This window comes from Ambystoma mexicanum, chromosome 7q, assembly GCF_040938575.1.
Source record: "Ambystoma mexicanum isolate Mex_15411 chromosome 7q, UKY_AmexF1_1, whole genome shotgun sequence".
NCBI classification, from domain to species: domain Eukaryota; kingdom Metazoa; phylum Chordata; class Amphibia; order Caudata; family Ambystomatidae; genus Ambystoma; species Ambystoma mexicanum.
In genome coordinates this window covers 773,247,357-773,270,200 of record NC_090941.1, presented here as the reverse complement: position 1 = coordinate 773,270,200, position 22,844 = coordinate 773,247,357, and the positions used below count along the sequence as shown (strand labels likewise).

General features: G+C 47.2%; 1 protein-coding gene across 2 annotated transcripts in view; it reads right to left on the bottom strand.

Moving 5' to 3' along the window:
* Positions 1-22,844, bottom strand: part of MSANTD4 (Myb/SANT DNA binding domain containing 4 with coiled-coils) — a 204,801-nt gene that overhangs the window by 136,080 nt on the left and 45,877 nt on the right. Inside the window, exons 2-3 of one of the 2 annotated variants that reach the window (XM_069640727.1) lie at positions 18,923-19,529; positions 15,324-15,464 (exon numbers count right to left, since the gene is read on the bottom strand). In XM_069640727.1, coding sequence (XP_069496828.1) covers positions 15,324-15,464; positions 18,923-19,402 — 621 coding nt within the window. In that variant the 5' untranslated portion in view covers positions 19,403-19,529. The remainder of the gene's footprint in view (positions 1-15,323; positions 15,465-18,922; positions 19,530-22,844) is intronic. The other variant, XM_069640728.1, reaches the window with a different exon arrangement.

Genomic DNA, 22,844 nt, shown 5'->3' with positions numbered 1-22,844 from the left:
TGGGAGTCAGATCTAGAGTGTGTATCTAGACAGTAGTGTTTTGTAAAGGTGTGCACAGAACTCCAGGTAGCCGCTTTGCAGATGGACTCAAGGGGAACATTTGCAATGAATGCTATGGATGCCCCCGTGCCTCGAGTAGAGTGTGCTCTTGGCTTAAAGGGTAGTTCTCTCTTAGCAAGAGTATAGCAGAGAGTGATGCATTGAACAATCCATCTAGAAATAGTGGATTTTGAAACCGCATCTCCTTCTCTTCCTGCTGCCACCGAGACGAAGAACTGATTAGTCTTCCTCAATGGTCTGGTTCTTTCCATGTAGAACATGACCGCCCTGCGTACATCAAGTGTGTGCAGAGTCCTTTCTCCCAAATTGGAAGGATTTTGAAAGAACGTTGGTAGTTCTATAGACTGGTTTACGTGGAATTTAGAAATAAATTTCGGAGCAAACCTAGGGTGAGTGCGTAGAACCACTTTATCTTTGTGAACTGTAACAAAGGGGTCTAGAATAGAAAGAGCCTGAAGTTCACTTACTCTCCTGATGGAGGTGATAGCTATTAAAAAAGCAGTCTTAAGAGTAAGGTGTTTAAGGGATGCTTTGTGCATGGGTTCGAATGGAGAGCCCATGAGTCTGGTAAGTACCACATTAAGGTCCCATCCGGGAGCAGGGTTAGCTATCGGGGGGTGTATTCTCTTTACTCCCTCCATGAATGTCTTTATAACTGGGATCCTCCACCACGACACTTTGAGTTGGGAGGTGGTGTATGCAGAAAGTGCCGCTAGGTGGACTTTAATGGAGTTAAACACTAGGCCTGAATCCAAGAGATGGGTCAGGTATAGTACCACATGTGTGGGAGAGCAGTCAATAGGGTTGATGCTTTTACTCCTGCACCAGATGACAAATCTCTTCCACTTGCTAGAATAGCAGTGGCGAGTGTTCGGTTTTCTGGCTTCCCTGAGGATGTCCATGCATCTTTGCGGGAGTTGTAGATGTCCGAACTCTATGATTTCAGGAGCCAAGCTGCTAAATTCATGTTCTGGGGGCATGGGTGCAGAGTCCTGCCCTTGTTCTGAGATAGCATGTTGTACGGGCAGGGGAGTTTTACTGGGGGAGATAGAGACATCTCCATCAAGTGAGCGAACCATGGCTGTCGGGCCCACATTGGGGCCACCAGTATCATGGTCACTTGTTCCTGGTGCATCTTGTGCACCACCTTGTTGAGAAGGGGAGTCGGGGGAAAAGCGTAAACAAATTTCCCTGACCATTGCATCGATAGACCGTTCCCCTTGGATTGGTTCTGGGGGTACCTGGAGGCGTAACTTAGGCATTGAGAGTTCTCCAGGGTTGCGAACAGGTCTATTTCTGGGAATCCCCATTGTGTGAAGACGTCGAAGACGATGTCTTCGTGTAGACGCCATTCGTACTCTTCGGGCAGAGGGAAATCTCTGCTGAGTCTGTCTGCCAGCAGATTGAGTTCCCCGGGTACATGTAGTGACAGTAGGAACATGTCCTGTTTGAGAGCCCACTTCCATATATTCTGGGACAGTTTGGACAAGCCTGGAGAGTGGGTGCCCCCCTGCTTGTTGATGTAGTACATGGCTGTAGTGCTGTCCGTAAGGACCATTACTGTCTTGCCTTGTAGGTGTTTTTGGAAGGCTTTTAGCGCCTTGAATACTGCTAGTAGCTCCAGTAGATTGATGTGTTTGGATGCTACGTTCGGAGTCCACACTCCGTGAGCAGTCTGATGGGAAAGGGGAGCACCCCATCCTGTGAGGGATGCGTCTGTGGTTAGAGTGGCTTCCGCCGCGGGTGTGGCAAAGGGTTTTCCTTTTTCCATGTTCCCCTTTGTCCACCACTGTAGCGAGAGAACCAAGGCCTGCGAGACCACCACTAGATCGTCCCATTGTCCGCTGGCCTGACACCACTGGCTGTTGAGCCACTCTTGCATTGGGCGCATGCGCAGGCGCGCGTGAGGTACCAAATAAATACACGACGCCATCATTCCTAGCAAGCGCATTGCTTTGCGTACCGTCACCTCTCGGCCGGTCACATATTGGGGGATCTGAAACAGCATGTTTTGGACCCTCTCTTTGGAGGGGAAGACGAGGCCGTCCCTTGTTTGAATTAGAGCCCCTAGGAATTGTTTGATTTGACTGGGGTCTAGACTGGACTTCTTTTCGTTGATGGAGAAGCCCAGTTGGAACAAAAGGTCTACCGTCTTTTGGGTATTGGAGAAACATGTTTCGTAAGAGTCCCCTGTTATGAGCCAGTCGTCGAGGTAAGGGTAAACTGGGATGGACAACCTGCGCAGGTGGGCCGCAGCCACTGCCAGTACCTTTGTGAATACCCTTGGTGCTGAAGCTATACCGAAGGGTAGCACCTTGAACTGGTAGTGTTTGCCCTCTATCATGAACCTTAGGTATTTTCTGTGCGCTGGCAACATTGAAATATGAAAGTATGCATCTTTCATGTCCAATGTTGTCATGTAATCTCCCTGCGAAAGCAGCGGGATCACCTCCTGTAAGGTCACCATACGAAACTTTTGGGGTTTGATAAACTTGTTCGCTGGGCGCAGATCTAATACAGGGCGCATGGTTAGATCCTTTTTGGGTACAAGGAAGTACACTGAATAAATACCTTCCGTTACCTGAGATAGAGGCACGACCTCTATGGCTCCTTTTTCCAGCAGTTGTTGTACTTCTTGAAGAAGGATGGCAAGATGTTCCGGCGTCAACCGTCGTCCCCTCGGGGGTTTGTAGGATGGGGAACTGTTGAATTCGATACAGTATCCGTGGGCTACGGTGGAAAGTACCCAACGGTCTGACGTTATCTCCTCCCATGCAGGAAGAAAGGATGTTATCCGGCCCCCGACCGGTGTTGCATGGGAGGGGACGCGAATCTTCGCGTCACTTGGAGTTGTTGGGGGCTTGGGAGCCTCTGGGGGTGGATCCCCGACCTCTCCCTTTGCCCCGGCGTTGGCCTCTTTGGCTGTACTGCCCACTATTGGCTTGGTAATTGGTGGCAGGGTATTGCTGATGCTGACCTTGTTGTTGTTGCCGTTGGCCACGAAAAAAGCGCTTGTTGCCATAGCCCCGTCTGGTAGTGGGCTTAGAGATCTGGTCAAGAGTCTTGATAGTGTCGAACTCTTTTTTGGCCATCTCTAGGGCTTCATCTACCGCTTTTCCGAAGAGGTTAGCGTCCTCGACAGGTTTATTTATTAAAGACGCCTGTGTCTCCGGTTTAAAGCCTGAGTTGCGCAGCCATACATGGCGCTTTAGGAGTATTCCTTGTACCAGGGAACGTCCTGCTGTTTCTGCCGCGTCCAGAGAGTTTTTTACAATGCTCTGGTTCACTTGTGTTCCTTCGCCAATAGTCGACAGTAGGCGTGTACGTAAAGGCTCCGGTGCTTCCTCTGCGTCTTTGCGCAGTTTGGTCCACTGCGCGTCTGCGTAGCTCGCAAGCAAGGAATTGTTGTTGGCAATTCTTGCTGAGAAGGCAGCCGAGGAAGTAACTCTTTTTGCAAGGGCATATAGCCTCTTGCCCTCCTTGTCAGGGGGTGCCTCACTGGTGGAAAGTGGTACCCCTGCCCTCTTTCTAGTATTAGATACAACTAGGGAGTCCGGTATGGAATGTCCTCTAATGTAGAGCGGGTCTGAGGGTGAAGGAGCGAAAAGTTTCTCAATCCGTGGATTGACCCCTCTGATCAAAGCGGGAGTGGACAGCGACGGGGTGATCCTCCTTTTAACTGAAGCGAGGAGAGGAATGGTCTGGCTGACCGGGGGTTTTTCTTTAATGACTCTTTCTACAAAGTCTAATTCTGGAGAGAGTTCTCCCGTGTCCAGTTCGAAATGCGCTGCTGCTCTGCGCAACAGTGCATTGAAAGTAGGCTGATCGTCTATTGGAGACGTGTTCCTAACTGGAGAATTATCCGGAGGAGTTAGATTTAGGGCATCAGTGTCGGAACACACTGATGGTGATTGCCAGGGGTGCGAAGGTCCTTCTCCTGGGCTAATCCCGAAGCCTTCTTCTATAATGTCTGTTCTGTCTTCTAGACATTCCTCCTGGTTCTGTCCTTCGTTGTCCATGAAATCATCTTCTTCTTCGAAGTATTGTTCCTCCCCAGTGAGGTCATATACGTCTTGGAAGTCTGAGGCTGTGTCCAGCAGGGGATCGACCAGCCTCGGTTTTTTGGCTCTGGGGTCGTCTTGAGGCCCTTCTCTAGTTCTTCTGAGAGTTAGAGGGGCTTGGGTACTCATAAACTTTTCCATCCTCTCCATACAGAGGTGGAGTCTCTCCATAGTTTCATGGGGTACCCCAGAGCGGTCTAGCGGGGGAAAACTCGAGTTGTCTACCTCGAAATGGCTCGACCTCTCCCAAAGCGTCGAGGAAAGTGTCCCGTCGCCCTCCTCAAAACCCTCAGGTGTGTAGGGAGACTCCCTGACTGAAGGGGGTAATCCCTGCTTTCCTTCGGGTGTTTTCGGCGTATCCTTTGATCTATGCGTAACGCTCGACGAAATTTTCGGCGTACGCTTTTGGGCGTCGGCTACAACGATCCTGGCTAAGCTATCGGCGACATTCTTGTCGGCGGAAGCTTGAGTTTTCGACGCTATGGGTATCGAGCGGTGTACGGCGGTATGCGCCTTCTGTTGATGCGCACCGGCCGGTGGTTTGGTGGTGGCGCCCTTGTTTGCCGAAAGCCCAGTCGCAGGTCGCGGCTGCGGTTGCGAGAGGGGCTTCGAACCCGAACGGTCCGAGGAGGCCGCCGGTGGAACCTGCGTCTCCTTGGGCGCCGAAGCTCTCTTCGACTTAGACGAAGAAGAGCCATGGGTTGTGTGCTTATCTTTATGTGAATCTTTGTGTGCGTCAGTGTCGCCGGGGTGTTCATCCCCATAAGCAGGGCGTGAGCCGAGCCCGTCGGGGCCGGGGACAGACGACGAAGCGCGTAAGCGCTCCTTAGAGGGGGTTTCGACTTCCGTGGCGGAGGTCGTGTCATCGCGTTCCTCGTCACTGTCGGTGGTAGCAGCGGCGGGTGAACCTTCGGCCTTCGACATCGCGTAGGCCGCCCACCTTTTAACCCTACGGTCTTTTAGAGTTTTAGGCTTCAGAAGCCGACAAGCCGCGCACCCTTCCTCTTTGTGATCGAGGGGCAAGCAGCGGTTACACCGTGAGTGCTTGTCCTTCCAAGTGAATTTGCCTTTACAAAGTGGGCAAAACCTAAATGGTGTCCTCTCCATAGCAGAGGCAATAAATCGCGATAAACATCCCCAGGGAAAGGAAGGGGAAAGTGAAAGGCATTCTCAGAAAGACCCAGAGATGTCCCACGACCCCACTCTCCCTATTGTAAGTGGCCAGCGAGGCCAGGCCACGTGTTCGGCAGCGCTGAAGATTTCCTCCGCTCGACCCTCCGTCGACGATTTTGCTCGGCGGAGAACAGCTACACTGCGTCGAGGGAGTGCTGTATTAATCTTCGTAGAAGAAACGACCAAAGGTCGAGGGTTGCAATGTCTCTCGAGGAGCTCCGCGTGAAGGCGACCAGAAGCTGGGCGGAAAAAAACAATCTGAGGGACCTCGACGCGTGAGGGATTGTGGGTACAACGCACGTCACTATAGGGATAGTGTTTCAGACACGCCTAGTCGACGTCCCCTTTTCGACTACGAAAAACAAAATGCAATACTCCGCAGTGACCACTGGATGTCGGACCTATGCACAGCATGTGATTCTAAGCAGATTAACAAACATCAGAAATTTGTATTATAGCGTGCTGTGCTAAATAAATCACTGCATTTGTAGAACTGAGTGTCTAAGCTAAATTATTGTGTCTCAGTCTGTGTGGGCTCATTGGGGGTCCCTGACCATGCTCACACTCTCCTGAGACAAAGCCTTTGACTGCTCTCCACTCTACCTTGATTGGGTGTTGGCTAAACTCCCAGAGCTCCCTGTTCATGATAACTAGTGTGGCTTCCTAAAATCTGTCCACCAGGCCAGATTCTAGAAATTCATAGAGGAGAGCTGGAGTAGGTTCCCTTAGGTATGCAATCGTGCAAGTCATTAAGGAGGCAAAGGAACACATGTTGATGAGGAATTGAGACAGGTCCCCAGATAGGGAGAAGAGGTATAACATGAAATCAAGTTTGCAGACCAGCCCAAGTGGTCTGAGCCTTGGGGGTAAACTCTTTGGCTTGGCCAGGTGCTCTTAACCCTCCATCCTGCGGCTGCCTCAGCCTAAGGTACAAGAGCACTCAGGCCCTGAGAGCAGGTGGAAGGGTCTCCAGAGAAACCAGGTTGGGCAGTAAAAGACCCAATAAAATAAGGAATTAAGAATGAAATGCGGGAAAACTTAAAATCCCAGACTGTAAGTGACTGAAATGGACAATTGCTTCCAGGAAAGGACCCCGGACTGAGTGACTGTTTCACCAGGTGAACTGCTATTTGTAGCCAGAGACTTGGCCTTGTTGAAGTTATGGAGAAGATATCATGTGATTATGTTGCCTTTTCTTGAATTAGCCGAAGGTTTGTTCCCATCCTCAATAAAGTGACTTTGTTCATGTGTAATATGCTATGTCCATCTATTAGCTCCACAACATCTTCCTAGTGATAGACTCTAAGAGTGTGTCCTCCTTACTCAAATGCTTAGTTGTGGTAATGGTAGACGTTCATCCATCGGCCGTTTTCTTTTTTTTGCGGCACTTTTTGCCGAAAATATTTTCCCCAAAAAACCTTCAAAAAAATGGAGGGGGGGGATTCCGAGACGGCCGCCAGGAGGTTGAGTCGCGTCTAAGCCGCGCTCTCCCCGGGCAGCCTAAATAAGCACATAAAAGCAGCGAAACGTGCGGGATCAGCGAGCGGATCGCCCCCCCCATCGCCCCCAGAAGCCTCCGGTCTGACAGCGAGTCTGAAGGGCCGTAGGAAAAGCCGTGGAACCGAGAGCGATAGCGACTGCCTATCCCCCATCGGGAAATCCCGCCTGCAGAGCCGGCAACTGCTTCGGAACAGATCGGGAGGCCGCGCGTTTACAGAAGCGAGGAGCAGGGGGCTGCGGCGACAGGGGCGGGCTTCCTCCCTCCCGGCGCTCTGCCGAGGCGCTCTCACCTGGGGCAGAATCAGTAAGCGGCAGATTAAGAGGACCGTGGAGCGGCCGCGTCGGCCCCTCTCCCACCCCCCATTGAAGTGATCCGGCACCGGGCACTCCAGCACCACACGCGGAGGCCACGGGTTAAGGAGCCCAAGCTAAGTGGGACAGGAGATCCAGCGGCTGAAGCCGCATCCACCGGGGGAAGCACGTACTCAGCGCTGAGGAAAGCCGGGAGCCTCCCGCTCGGCGCGGACACCACAGAGCCCGGAGAGGGGAACGCCGGCGGGGAATAATTCCTAGAGGTGAGCGCAGCGGCAAAGGGTACCAGGTCCCGGGACCCCCCAGCATCAATAACAGCCTCACAGAGGAAGGGGTGCAGAACTGGTAACCTGCAGAAGGGCATGTGGGAAGTGTCAACCCTATAGACCCATAGAAGACATCAGGTACCGGACACACGGAGAGCAGCCCCTATAGCGCATTACGAAGATGCATATGGGATAAGGATCCCAAGGAGTGCAGGCAGCAGTGGCATTCGCATTCACCGGGGGTGGCGCACACTCGGTGCTGAAGGAAGGCAAAGGCCTCCCTCGTGGTCTGGCCACCACGGAGGCAGCGAGAGGCCGGGAAAGTGAACGCCGGCTGGCAACGATCCCCAGAGGGGAGTGGACCGCGGCGGCTGGGGGGAGGCGGACCCTGAGGCACGGCATCTCCCCCGGAGCCCCACAGCCCACAACCGGAGCACTAAACGTCTCATAAAGTAGGGGTACAGAGAAGGTAAACCCGCAGAGGGGAGCAGAGGAATGACTCCCCCGGCAGTAAAGAAAGGCGCCAATGCAAACACGGCCTGGAGATAGGGGAGGATACTGCAACAGGGAGTAGGGAGTCCCCACCAAAGCAGTGAGACCTGCGCGGGGTCCCCCCAGCTGTCTGGACTGAACCGAAGGGGGGTAAGGGGCCATCTAAGCAGGCCCCATCCGCTGCTATTTCCATAGACGGGAGAGACCCGTGAAGCTCCTGCAGCACTGCACCGTGAGTGCCTCAGACAGTTCACAGGGGCAATAACGGAACATGTGTAGGGCAAAAAACAAGAACATCTCTTCCCAACAGACCCCTCAAACCACAAGGCAAGAAGCAAATATTTTACAATTGTGGTCAACGGTCTCTACGCTACCAGCTAAAGGGAAACCGCAGGACAACCAAATAAGCGAAGGCATGTCGCAAACGAATCCTCACCACCCACCTTCAAGTAATGACATGCAAGCTTGGTTCCAGGATCTGCAAGAAAAATTCATGGCTTCGGTGCAGGAACAATTCACGACGATGAAAAACGATATGAAACAGGCGGTTCAGGACCTCAGAGCAGACGTGGCTAAACTGGAGGAGAGAACAGACATCTTGGAGAGAACGGTCCAGGGAGTGGAGGAGGAAACGCAGCAGGCTAGCGAAACTCAGGAACACCTGGTGAGACTCACCCATAATCTGGAGATTCAATGCAAGGATTTGGAGAACCGCTCCAGGCGCTCTAACATTTGCATCAAAAACATGGCAGAATCTGTACTGGACAAGGATCTAAAGTCTGCGGTTACGCAGGTGTTCAGAGACATTTTGGATGCATCGGATACTGATACAATCAGAGTGGACAGGGTACACAGGGTCAGACCAAAAAGATCTGGAGCACCGGGGGAAAGACCACAAGACGTTCTGGTGGCACTATCCTCTTAACCACAGAAAGAGCAGATACTGAGGAAGGCCAGAGAAATGGACCATATCAGGATGAACGGACAAGAGATTCTATTATACCAGGACCTGGCCCTGATCACACTGCAAAAAAGAAGAGCGATGGCCCCACTTGTCAAGGCTCTTGTGGAAAAAGAAATCCGGTATAAGTGGACCTTCCCATTTGGGCTGACCTTCAATTGGGAGGGAAAACAGCGAAGAGCAACCACCTGGGAAGAGGGCTTCAACATCATGGGGCTCCAGCATGAAGGGGAGGAAGCGGTTTAAGCAATGTCTAGTGGGGAGCAAAGGAGAAGACCAAAAGGATGGGAAACGGTCAAACAAAAAAGGCCAAACACGGGTAGAGAAGGTTGTAGGAAAATGCCATGATCGGAGTCAAAGAAAAGGAATGTCGTGGACATCCAAGCGGCACCTACATAAGGAACAGCGAGGGCGGAAGGCGAGAATATGAATCGCTACATGAGAGACAGAGTCAGCGGCCCAGGAGGGATCATCCGGCTTGGAATCCGGTAAGGACAGTCAGCAATGTGGGGTTTAGGATCCCCCACAAAAATTTCCCCCAAGAGGATGAAGGGCAGGGAGCTGTGGGCGCAACGCCCTAGCCACACTAGGAACCCTTGCCCTACTCGGGGGCAACTTGTTTGGTTGATGGTTAATTGTTGGGGGGGTGTGGGGGAGTTCAGGGGAAAGGGACATGGGGATGGGGGACACAAAATTAGCGCAGCGGCAACGAAAGGGATACCGAGCTCAAGGATCATGTGCCTCACTAAATGGGGAAGATCCGCATAGTAACCTATAACATTAGGGGGATGAATCATCCCACGAAAAGGGTGAAATTGGAGAAACTTCTCAAAAGGGAAGGGGCGGACCTCCTACTCCTCCAGGAAACCCACATTAGAACAAAGGACAGACAGAAAATCTGTATAAGGGGATATAACATCTGGGCCCAGGCGAACACAACCGGAAAAAGATCGGGGGTCCTTATAGCAGTAAGGGTTGGAAGGGACGCTAAACTGGAGGACACCATGATAGATAAGGAGGGAAGGTTTGTGTTCGCTAACGTGATATTGGAGGGGCAGCGGCTCTCACTTGCGTCAATATACGCCCCCAATGTGGGACAGGATGGCTTTTTGAGAGACATGCTGGGAAAACTAGAAACCTTCGCAAGGGGGGAGGTGATCTTGGGGGGAGACCTGAATATGGCATGGGATCCACAATTGGACAGAAGCACGGGTAGAGTACTCGGCCACGGGGCACCGTCGAAACGCCTCAAACAACAAATGAACCATCTTGCCCTGAATGACGTGTGGAGGGAATTGAAGGGGGAGCAAAGAGGGTATACATTCTTTTCACATGTGCATAACACCTTATCAAGAATTGACTACTTTTGGGTTTCAGTTGGGCTTATGGGCAAGATCCAGGGGCTGGAAAAGGGGGATCATGCACCCCTGCGGCTTGATGTGAAACTCCCGGGGAAGCCTAATGGGCTGTGGAAGTGGAGGTTACCTGAGGACATTATCCGTGACCCGATTGCGGGGGAATCAATAAGGGAAATGATAGAAGAATATTTCACTCAGAATGACACTGGAGAAGTATCTATGAGCACGGTCTTGGAGGCGTTTAAAGCAGTGATCCGTGGGAAGATTATGGCACTGAAAATCACGAAGGAGAAACAGAGGGCTATTTGGGAAAAGGAACTGAAAAGATCAATTACAGAACTGCAAGGGAAAATCGTGGCACAGCCCTCTAGAGACCTTAAGAAAACGCTTAGACATACCCAAGGCCAACTTGAGATGCTACGCACAAAAAGTGCAGAAAGGAGCCTCCTTTACCTTAGACAAAGGTACTACATAAAAGCAAACAAAGCGGATAGGTTACTAGCGAGACAACTCTGCGCAAAACAGAAAGACACCACGATTAAATGCATCACAGACACGACAGGGGAACATCACACGCGCACACAAGACATAGGGGAGGTGTTCCGAAAATACTATCAGGAACTTTACTCCACTGACCACCCTGAGGCAGACGCACAGGACGCATATCTTAAATCCCTTACCTTCCCACAAATCTCAGAAACAGACAGACAGGCCTTAGAGGACCCAATTAAAGAAGAGGAAGTCAAAAAAGCAATAAATAACCTTCCAATAAATAAAGCCCCCGGCCCAGATGGCTTCACGGCCCCTTTTTATAAAAAATATGCGGATCTTCTGATCCCAGTCCTGACCAAACTCCTAAATTCATTTAAAGATACTGGCACTGTGACCCCCACAATGAACGAAGCAAAGGTCCTAGTATTTCATAAACCAGGGAAGGACCCATCATACCCGGCTTCGTATAGACCAATCTCCCTTATTAACCTCGATGCAAAAATTTACACGAAGATATTAGCTGATAGGCTCTCCCCTCTACTCCCAAAGCTAATTCACCTAGACCAATCGGGCTTTATCCCAGGAAGACAAACTCACACGACAACCTTAGGAGGATCATTCATCTGGTTGAAAAAATCGGCATAAAGCAAACCCTGGCTATTCTACTTGCAGTAGATGCAGAGAAAGCTTTTGACCGGGTGGAGTGGTCCATGCTCTTTAAGACTCTGCACTCCATGGGTTTTGGGGAGAACTTCATTGCAAGAATAAGAGCTAACTATATCGCACCAACTTGCAGAGTGGCCATTAATGGGGAGGTTACGGAAAAGGTACGCATATCCCGTGGAACAAAGCAGGGCTGTCCGCTCTCCCCTTTATTGTACGCCATCTTCTTAGAACCCCTACTTCTGAAACTAAGGGAAGCTACACATATAAAGGGGATAGACATGGCAGGCATACAACACAAGGTAACCGCATACGGGGACGATATGCTGCTAGCATTAGAAGAGCCGGGCAAAACATTGGCAGCTGCGGTGGGGGAGCTAGAAGAATTTGGGGTAATCTCAGGCTTAAAAATTAACAGGAACAAATCGGAAATTTTAATTTTGGCGGGAGACAGGGGGGAGATAGCGAGAGAAGCTAAAGCACTAAACCTCAAGATAGCAGAGGATGACATCAAATACCTGGGAATAACACTAACACACAGGGTGGAAAAGCTCTATGGGAAAAATTATCCGCAACTCCTCACAAGGCTTCGTAGAGATCTGGAGAGATGGAACCCTCTGCTGATCTCGTGTTGGGGCAGGATCCAAGCGGTAAAGATGACCATCCTACCAAAACTTCTATATTATTTCCAGGTCCTCCCGGTAGGGGTACCCAGATTATTCTTTAAAACACTGGCCCGGGTGATCTCAACCTTTGTGTGGAAGGGGAAAACGCCAAGACTGGCTAGGGCTGTCATGTCCGCACCAACCAGGGAGGGGGGACTGGCGCGCCCTCATTTTCAGAAATACTACCAAGCGGCACAGCTAAAGGTATTAAGGGAGTGGCTAGGAGATGATCCTCAACCGGTCTGGGCAGCACAAGACAGAGCAGTGGCAAGAACCCCATTGGTGGAACTACTCTGGAAACAGAAACAGCACAGACACCCCAACATAGGGATAAGCGAAATAATGAAAACAACGATGGAGGCGTGGGACATGGGACAGGTTTGTTGTAATTTTACTTGACTGTTACAATGAAAACAATAAAGACAATTTAAAAAAAAAATGGAGGGGTGGGGGGCAAGGGCATATAAAGGGTAGGGTGTGTGGGGTATAGAGAATAAATAATAGGGATTTGCAGGGGATTGCCCCCAAACAAAACAAAAAACAATGTGATGCATTTTTCAGCAAAAAAAATTGTGAGACGAATGAACATAGAACTGTAGTAATAGAGGCAACTGAAGGATCCTTGCTCCACAGCATGACTGTTTCTATCACTGATGACTGTGTCCATGGGTGAGAGGTTAGTCCAATGACTGCTGCTGCAAAATTGTGATTCTCCCAAATGTTCAAGAACTCCATGAAAGCATCTTTTTGTATAATTACTCATGAGTAATTCCAACCCTTGCTGGCCACAACCGAGATAAGCACGCCCATTTTAGCAGGTGGTTCCTCTGGCATGGTGATGCAAAGGAAGGCCAAGGGGTCCATCATGTGGTCATGGAACACAAAACTAGAGGATGGAAGGTAGTTGTACATCAAATTCCTAATTAGCGGATCAGGAACAGGCTGCTGAGGCTTGCTTGTATGTGGAAGTGGAAGGGGAACATTACATTATCTCCAGTGACATTATCAGTCTTTGAATCTTTGCAAATAGCTTATCCTCACAGAAGCAGCCGACAGGCACACAGTACCCCACGCATGCAGCGTACGGGTACGCAAGGAGCGTACCATAATTTGACATGGCCAGTTCTGTGGCCTTGTCAGGGAGTGGTAGGAGCTCCTCACCACAGAAGATTGGAGGAACTGAGAGGTATCCAGAGCCAGTCATAATGCTGAGGACGGGATCACTGGAGGATAAATTAATTTAATTGAAAGATGAGAAGACCCCCACTTCCTATTCCCCCCTCTGTGCCAGCATGCTTGTGTGCAGATCAGTGCTCTCGCTAGCCTTGTCTCCAACATTATATATTCGTCAGTCTTTCTCTCTCCTTTGCAGAAAAGAGCGCATGGAAAGCGAAATCACCTGAATTGCCTTGGTAGCAGAGAAGGAGCTCAAAACAAGTGATATTACCCAGTCTGCAGGAAGCAGTCAGCAAAGCTGCCAAGCACAGCCAATGAGTGGATTAGCTCCTCATTTGTAACATTTGCAGAAGGGAAAGATAAAAGCATATTGCCCAAGGATAGAGAAGGGAGGGGAATAAAAGAGGTCAGCAGGAAACATGAAGTGTGTGTTTTTTTGCGTGAGGTCAGGAGTGGAAGTTGAAGACAACCAAGAGACCAGCAGGAGGAAGGAGGGAGTAGTGGTTTGTGGAGATGAGTGGTGGAGCAGGTGTGGTATTTGCTTAGGAGTTAAAGTGGTTCTGCAGTTTGAGTGTGTATGTTTGTGTCAGGTATGTAGATACAGGCAGGTAAGGAGTGGCTATAAGGCTTATGTGGAGGAAGCTCCACATGAGCTTAAGGAAGCTCCTTAAGACTTTTTTCTTTTCCTCCTCCTTCTCTCCTCTGCTAATCAGTGTACTTGGCCCTTATGCATCGGCGGGGCCTTGACCTCCCACACCAATTCCTCCCAGCTCCTGTCTTTCCATAGCACTTGGCACCTGCATATCCTCCACTCTGGAGACTCGCACTTAGACCTCCCTTGGCCCAGACCTTTTAGCACTCAACATTCTAGCACTTCGTCCATGGTCCACCCATAGGCTCGGAGTCCCCAGCACTTACCCCCTATTCACTCTTCCTTTCTGCACTGCACGTTCTGAATTACTCACAAGGCATAGTAGGGTTGTCCCCCTTGCCCCCCCCATCTGCTCTTAAATACTATATTGTAATGCTTAATGTATTTCCCTATCTCCTTCCCTCCCTGCTCCGTGGGTGCTTTGAAACAGTATGTTCTTATTGTATAAGCCCCTAACAAGCAAGCAATAAATAAATAACGTGTCCGAGTGAAAGGTGGTTGACCTGAGTGAGGAGTTGTTTATGAGGAGAGGTAGTAGGTTGGGGGAGGAAGGAGTGGTGGGGAGGGAGTAGTAATGAGTGGGATGGAGTACCTAGAGGTGGGCAGAAGGAAATGGTCATAGAAGAGGGCAAGTGGATTAGTGGGAGGGAGAATAACATCCTAGGTTGGAGGCGATATATGAGTGAGAACATCAAAGGGACAGAAGAGGGTTGGGAGAAGTGAGACAAGGGGAGAAGAGGTAAGAGTAGAGGAGCAAGAGGCAGGAGGGTTTCTAGAAGAAAGAAGCATGCACATGCAGAAAGTGCATCCAGTTCGACTGGCATGGAATTATGAACTGGTGGCCTAAACTGAAGTCAGCTGGTGCATGGAGCTCTGTGCGTGAACTCCAGCTTCTCTTTCAAAATAGGTTTTTTTCTGTGCAAAAGGCACTGGTTCTGTTCCTGTTGGGGCTGACAATATAAATATAGCAGGAAGGCGATGGCTAGAAGTAGTAGTATTAGTAGCAGCAGCAGTAGTACTAGTAGCGCTAGCTTATTCATACGATCAGCACCTTTGCTAAAAGCAAAGCAGACCTCTGCTCCCCTTCTAAAACAGCAACAGTGATTGGTACAAGTTACTTTATTTTTGGGGGGGAATTTTACAAAGTACAATCCATACACAAACATGTAAATTAGCACTGTATAATTACTGATCAATACAAGGAGACTATAAAAACAAAATCAGAATTAAAAATAAAACTAAATAAAAATTATACATACCCCACTCTCTTCCTTTTTACCCATGCATGAATGAACTAACATTTTCAAAATGAAAAATGCATGCAAAAGTACTAAAGTGCAGTTAAAGGGAAAGGACACTTACAAAACATCCCTCCTGAGCCTCCCATAAATTGCTGCAAAACCTAGGTCTTTACTTTCTTTCTAAAAAAGCAAATAAAATGAGCTGACACTCATTTCTACCGGAAGCTTGTTCCAGGTACAAACTGCATTACCTGAGAAACATCAGGCCGCCGTTTAACTTTTTTAAAGCTGTCAACATGTAGCTTTAATAATTCTTTACTCTTCGAGTTTCTCAAGCCACCAGACAGCCTCAACTTCTGGGCAAGATTTTTGGGGGCCCTAGATGCATCACCCTATAAGTGAGACAAGAGAGAAGTTAAACTGGATGTGGGCAGGCAAGGCCAGCCAGAGTTATGTCTGAAGATCTCAACTTTTTATGATAAAATTGTAGAGCAAAGGAACCAGATCATGAAGACTGGTTAACAGGATCCCCACACCACATGTGCACTCTTGCATCTTTCAACAATTTGAGTTTCTAAAAAGGTGATGCCGCTTGTTTTCATCTTGAATTTGATTATGCCCACTAAATCACGGGTAAAACTGCTGCCCTCTCAGAAGTTTAAAAGGTAGCAAAAAGAATAGGCCCTTACATACAAGACATAATTAGCTTTAACTTACCAATTGCAGGACCATCTTGACTACCAAGAGCTGCGTCATGAGGCCCAGTAAGGCAATACATCTTTCCACAGGTAGGGTGAAACTGCAGTATAAATTATCTATGGGATATTATGTGCTTGGTGGTTGATTTATGGAAAATGTGCTTGCTCTTGTTTTAGATCGGTCAGCAGGCTTTCATACTGTAGGCAGGGGTGCCCTATTACATATTGCATAGTTTTAGGCACTACAGGGACCGAAATTCAGATTTGATAAGCAGGAGCGAAAAGCAGCTCCTGGGTATCCAGCATTAACCAGTGTCCAGGAGCTACCTCTGGGGAACCAGGAGCTAGAACATAATGTTCTGCAAGTCTAACTTTCGCATGAGATGACACATATCACTTTGTCTATTATTTACGACCCATTATGCTACAAATGTATTATAGTTGTGTCCTAACGTTTATTTATAGGTTGTCCCGAAAACAGAGTTAAATTCACATAGGTGTGTTTGTTCAGCATCAGTTGGCCTGTAGAGCCGACAGTATCTGTTGATGTCAAGCTAACCAGACTCTTCTAGGCTACAAGCTAGGAGCTAAATATCTCCCAGCTCCCCTCAATTTCAAACCCTGCCCTATGTTAAACAGATTCCCTGTTTAGGTTCAAATCTAGCACTGTGTTAATTTTCGTGGTCATAGAGTATTTAAGACTCTTTTTTAAGTTGACATTAATGATCTGCCTAGAAATTGGCTCAATTTATTTGCCTCCCTGGGACAAGAGGCGCTATACTTACCCTTGTCCCGTCTCTTTTTCAGGTGGGAACACTTCATCTTTCTAGTCGACCGAGTGATAAGGGTCGACGCAGTAGGAACAAGTTGAATGGACATTGGATGACCAAATCAGTGACAAACATTTTGGGGTCTGAATCAAAGATCGTTGTGGTCATTTTTATAAAGGATACATTGCGAATTGTTCACAGGCAAAACAGCGCCCCTGAATAATTTCCCTTGATTTGATTGTATGAGAAGTGCGTGAAGAATGAAACATGTTGGGTTGAATGGGAATGGATTGATGTGTTAGTGAATGGATTATTTGTTTTTTAACACAGTGGTGGTTAGCAACTTAAAATTCCGGCTAACCATAGGGCTTGACTCATTGTACTGTCTAGCCTGACAAGTTAGTTGATGAAACGGTCGATTTATACTGGCCTTCTTCCCTGTGCATTCTTTTTTGTCTGGTGTTTTCTGTTAAATCTACAGACTATGCAATGTATACCTAGCTATTAATTGCTTATGCCTTGATTTGTAATTGATGTTTTTGAATAAAATTGTACGTGTTTACTAATTTTGCCGTCTAACAGTGGGTTGAATTTTCTTGTTAGCATGTTGTTGCAAACACAACATTTAGCCGTGTGTAGCTCTACCTCTTTCCTGCATGAATCCAAAAGAATAAGGATGAGGGTTCACCCCTGAATTAGAGTACTGCTCACCAGCACTTGTGTTGTTTTATAGGTTTCCACCTATTTTGGGGTGTCGTTGTTGGTGTAGCAGCATAACAGTTGTACCCCTACCTCCTTTTTGTGTTAAAGGAACCCTGCACTATGCCGGGGCTGATCCAAGTTGGTCTCAGTCTTCTTTGAACAACAGAAGAGAAAATATGGTATTGCTCAGCTTTTCTACAGCTCTAAATGGATATAATTCCTGGCACAACAGGGAATTCCATATCCCTCCACTTTTAGTCAACATTTATGCAATCTAAAGAGACCTCTATGGAGGCAGAAGTGAAACATACAGGGTCTAGCTGTGTACCAATCTGTCCTTTAAATCACAGATTAGAGCTATGGCCAAATGGATATTCTTGCAACTCCACAGGCTAAGGTAAATATGTCCCCTTTGTTCCCATCAGCAATCAAAGCAGTGATGGCAAAACACGAGTGTTCCTTCGATAAAAGGGCTCTGCTGGCTTGATCTTATCTCTACGGAAATAGAAGTGCTTCATTGAGTCCCAGGAGCCAGTGTCGTAAACAGACCTCATGAGCATTGTACCCTTCTGCCAAACAGGATGTTCTTATTATCTTAAAACATGTCTTCTCTGAAAAGCAGAATATTCTTTTACCACTCTTCTTTCATGTAAAATGATGTTCCTTAAACAGTCATAAAAACCTGATCCCAAGTTCTTTCAAAAGTACATTGCGTTTCACTAGTTATCTAGGACAGCGCAAGTACATTTCTTCCTTCTTTAAGAGCAAGGTAGCAAAGTCAGATACTACATCAAGACTACTATGTGACCAGAATGGGCAAGTGGGTACACAAGGCCCCTGTGTAAGAAGGCTGCTCTATGATAAGGGCCAGTGAGAGCAGGTTGCTCAGGAAAAAGGCCTCAGTGGGGCGCAGCGTCTCTCCATCAGATTACTTTATTGGTTTTATTAATCAGGCACACTATCTTAAACATTATTAGGTTCCCATATCTGATGCATTGTTCAGGTTCTTTATTTGATGCACCATCTAATGCCTTTTGTATAGTTTCTTGTAGGCTCTAGGTTATTTCGATAGCACCCTGTAGATGAGGCAATGGTATTAACCCATATGGAAAATGTGTGACCTGGGGTTTCATATGTTGCCTTCTGGTTCCTCCGATAGAACATATCAGTTCTGGTGTCATGCAAGTTCAATGAGAAAGAAGGCTAGTGCAAGGAATCTGGTGGCTGAGGGAGAAATTACCAAATGCACAAGTGGGGCAGAAGGGTTTAATTTACTGAGAGAGCAGGAGAGGTGGAGGAATAAAGTAAACTAATACATGACATGTGATGTTGGTATAAGGCAACAGGAAGAGAAGGGGGAGGAATTAAAATGGGAAGGAAATGCAAAAGGAATGATCACATACGAGGCATCAATTTGCATTTGCCAAACTCAAGAGAGTGGGTGCAAGTTCAGGGCTGCATCAGTTATCCGTTTTTACTTGAAAACAATGTAACTACTTGCTGTTTCTGGTTATCTACAGCATAACAGAATCTATAGAACATTGTTGACAACAAGAACCTTAAAGGTTATGTCCCAACAAAATCAAGCCAGGTATGTTAATAGGTTTTTAACTAAAGAGAAAATAAAAATGGTATCAGAATTGGATTACTGGGTAGTTTTCAAAGTCGTATAGCACATACCTCAAAGTTGTGATGATCCTGCTCATCCTCATCTTCCACCTTGATTTCGCCAGAGGACCCACTTGATTCTCTGTAATCTGCCGAAGACTGCCATTCAAATCCAGATTCATTTGAAAATGGTGTTGGTTTTTCATCCACATCTTCGTTTAAGGAGTCATACAAATCTTGAAAGGGCAGGCCAAAACCGCTGGTCATTAATCTAAAATTGGTTGCATTTAGCTGCTTCCTTTTCATAAGTGCTCTCCAGTCCAGATACCTTCTTTTCACCTCTTGCCCTGTTCTTTGCTCTCCTTCTCCAATGGCATTAACACATTCTGCAATCTCCTCCCATGCCCTTCGCTTCAGTTCATTGATTCGTGTGTTGAGCTGTTTTGAGAAAAGGACATCTTTCCTGTTTCTTATTTCTTTGAGTAAGGTTTGAGTTTCCTGAACGCTAAAATTGCCCTTTCGTTTTCTTCTTAACTGCTTCATTTCTTTCATCCTATAAATCTTTGTGTTATTTAGGGCCACACAAAGAGGAGTCAAGACTATCACCTTTTAACTCAGTTTCCTTTAAAATGCCCGTACTGTAGCTGCTTGAGGTTTCAGGTTTCGAGATTTTTAAATTCTGAAAAAGAAATACATAAACAAAAACGTCGAATTAAAATCGTATTAAGCTCCTTAAAAACCATGAGAATAAAAGCAAAAAACAATTAAATGTCACAATGTATAAACACCATGCCAATTAATATATATATATATATATATATACATACATTCAAAGCCTACAACAAGAGAATAGAATATCAAAAAATGAAAAAACAAGCACATGTGTATGGAGGTCATCTTGGAGGCTAGAGCTACTTAAAATTATATTCAAGCAAACACTTTTGGGGACAACGTTCATGTCAATGCCGATTTGCCCAACTAGAAGAGGTTCTACAAATCCCACATTGTATTATTAAAGGCTAGCAAATAGCCCACAGGTTAAGTGCTCAAATGCATGTTTGAATCCCGGAAAGGCCGACTCAGCAATTCAACCCTCAGAGGTCCATAAACTGTGTGCCATTAAAGTTTGATAATAATAATAAGAGCTATTATTAAAGCACCTGATAATAACAATATACTTTCAAAATATGTGCATGCAGAGTTATATGATAAGCATAAAGAAAAGTGATGAATCCAATAGACCCATCATGGATTCCCCGGCAGTGACCTCCTCCCATGTGGCCAGTGGGCTGTAACTGCTACCTGAGGGTGGTTTCATGAGGGAGGATCACATGGGAGGAGACAACTACCGGGGAGATGTAATTACTTCATTGAAGGAGTGTCACTGTTCCTCCCTTCCCCATAAGGAAGGCCCTCTGATACCAGAGTTCTTAATGGCCTAATGTCATTCCAGTCAGGCCTCCACCTTTCACGTAAACACTCACAACTCACACATAACCCCTTGTGTTCTGGATGTGCCTTTTTATGAAAACCATGAGAATAAACATCCAGGAGTTAAAAGCCCAAAGAAAGTTGTGGACTTCAACGCCCATTACCACTCAGGTTCTGAGACGAGGAGGACAAGGGAGTTTGTGCAGAGTGACAGGAGCTCAAAGTGCAACATGCAGACTAGTTGTTTTTTCAAACGTGCAATGAGCGGAACATTAATAAATGGCAACCGCACTATGGAGAAGAGAGGTGCAGGTGGAGACTTTACCATTCACGCTGTGGGTCCTGAACGTGAAGCACACCGACAAAGCCGGCAGGGCACAGGAGGCTGTTGGGAAAAAAAGAGGAACGCTGCGTGCAAGCAAGAAAGGCAGTGGAGATGTCAGGAAGAATGCAGATGCTCCTGGAGGGTCGGTCGCTCGCGAGGCAGCGGACTTCACCCTCGGCTGAGAAGGAAAGCTGGTGTGTGACAGCAGAGCCGTGGTGGGTGCTTGGAAAGCATCCGCACACTCCACCTGGGAGGAAGCAGAAGAAGCCATAACAAAGAGCAGCGAGAACCGTTGAGAATGCTGGAGAAGACCTGTAAATCTGCCTAAAGCAGCTCGGACGCCGGGGCGTTCCGACAACCGTGCCAACCAGTGATGGATTGGTACAAGTTTGCTAATGCAGAAAATATACAAAAGGCAAGGTTTGTTTGAATGCAGTCAAGGCAAAGTACAAAGGCAAAGTTTGTCTGAATGCAGCCAAGGCAAAGTAAAAACGCAAGATTCAATGAGAAGAATGTTTGAATGCTGACAAGACAAAGTATGAAGGCAAATTTCAATGAAATACAGAGGCATGAGATGACTATGTGGGGTAGAGGTTTAAGCAAATATATTTGAGCAAATGTCTTACCACAAAAAAATAATTTCAAGCAGCACATGGTATATGCTATTCTAGTATACGTAAGAACTGTGAAGTGGATAAGAGCCCTGGCAGGTGAATGCCCCAGGCAGATGAAGTTGAATCTAAGAACTGGGAAACACATAGCAAGTCTTGGCAGGTGAGTATACCAGCCAGTTGAGATTGTACAAAAGATTCCTGGCAGTAGAGTATACAGGAGAACTGAGAATCCTAAAGAGAAGTCCTGGCAGGTGAGTACAGCAGGCAGTTGACAAATGTATAGGGATTCCTGGCAGGAGAGTGTAAAGATTCCTGGCAGTGGAGTATACCAGGTAATCTGCAAAAGGTACAAAAAACTCTTACCGAAAGATTGTTATAGAACTTTTTGCTTGAACAGAACGTTTTGGTTACACAAGAACTTTGTGAATCCAGTGAAGACACCAAGGAACCAAGAGGCATTCAATAATGTACTCAGGCTTCCTTTTCCAGACCATATGCCCTGCCAGATGGATATGCTTTCTTCACCAATCCCTATATACCAATGAAGTACCATGCACCTTCAGAACAGTCGCTCACAAGTGCATGCTCCCAAGAGTCATTCAGCACACTATTAGGCAGAGAAAACCACTCAAGATGGATCATTGCCATTTTCATGCCATTTTCTAATCTCTTCAGAAGACATGCATTGCCGGATATATGATGCCTATCTCTAGCAGAGTACACTGAAAAGGAATTCAGGGGAATACAATAAAGATAGCAAGGGCCAAACATTAACTAATGCAATGCTGCTTTCAAGGAATGGCACACGGCCCATGCCGCACAAATCATTGACTGACAGACATCTGCAACCAATACAGTCACATGAGTAGTAAGTTCATGCCCATGAAGAGACTATCAGTCTCATTCAGTGTCGCTGTAAAAAGAATCCCTTGTTCTTTCAGCCCCAGTCAAGGAAACCCTAACCACAGGGTAAGAACAAAAGTATTTGTGACACAATGCAAAACATATTCCCACTGAAGCTCTATGACCATGTGCAGCAATCCCAAGGCTTCACCCCAATGGCTTAAGTACCAGAATTTCAAATATTTGTATACAGCAAACTGCAATGTCTTGAGTGACAACGAATCAGTGATGGGGAGAACACAACTGTTGAGGCACAGGGAAAATGTTAGGATTCGCAAAAAGTAGATGATATTTCATTAAGTGAACATATGTGGGACGGGAAGGATGGCGAGAAAGGTAGTTTGTCATATCGGAGTGTTGAATGAATAGAACATGTTGGCGTTTTTGATAAAAGTCAAAGAAAAGGCGATTAATTCGACAAGCCAAGTAAAACATTTAAATTAGTTTATGACGTGCAGTTAGCCATAGAGTGCAGAATATAAGGCCCCCTGGAGTGCAGCGCCTTTGAGCTCTACTACTTATGCCTGGAAGCCCAATAGATTGACCTCTTTAAAAAGACTGGCTCGGCGCAAAGTACTTTCTAAGCACAGTTACAGCAGTTGTAGCGGTTCAAGCAGAGAAAGAAGGCGTGGTGTTTCGTGGCTCTGTTCACAGAGAGCTACAATGTTTAGGTCTGCCTTTTGCAAGGCTGAACTTTGACCGTGAATACCTTGAAGGTAAG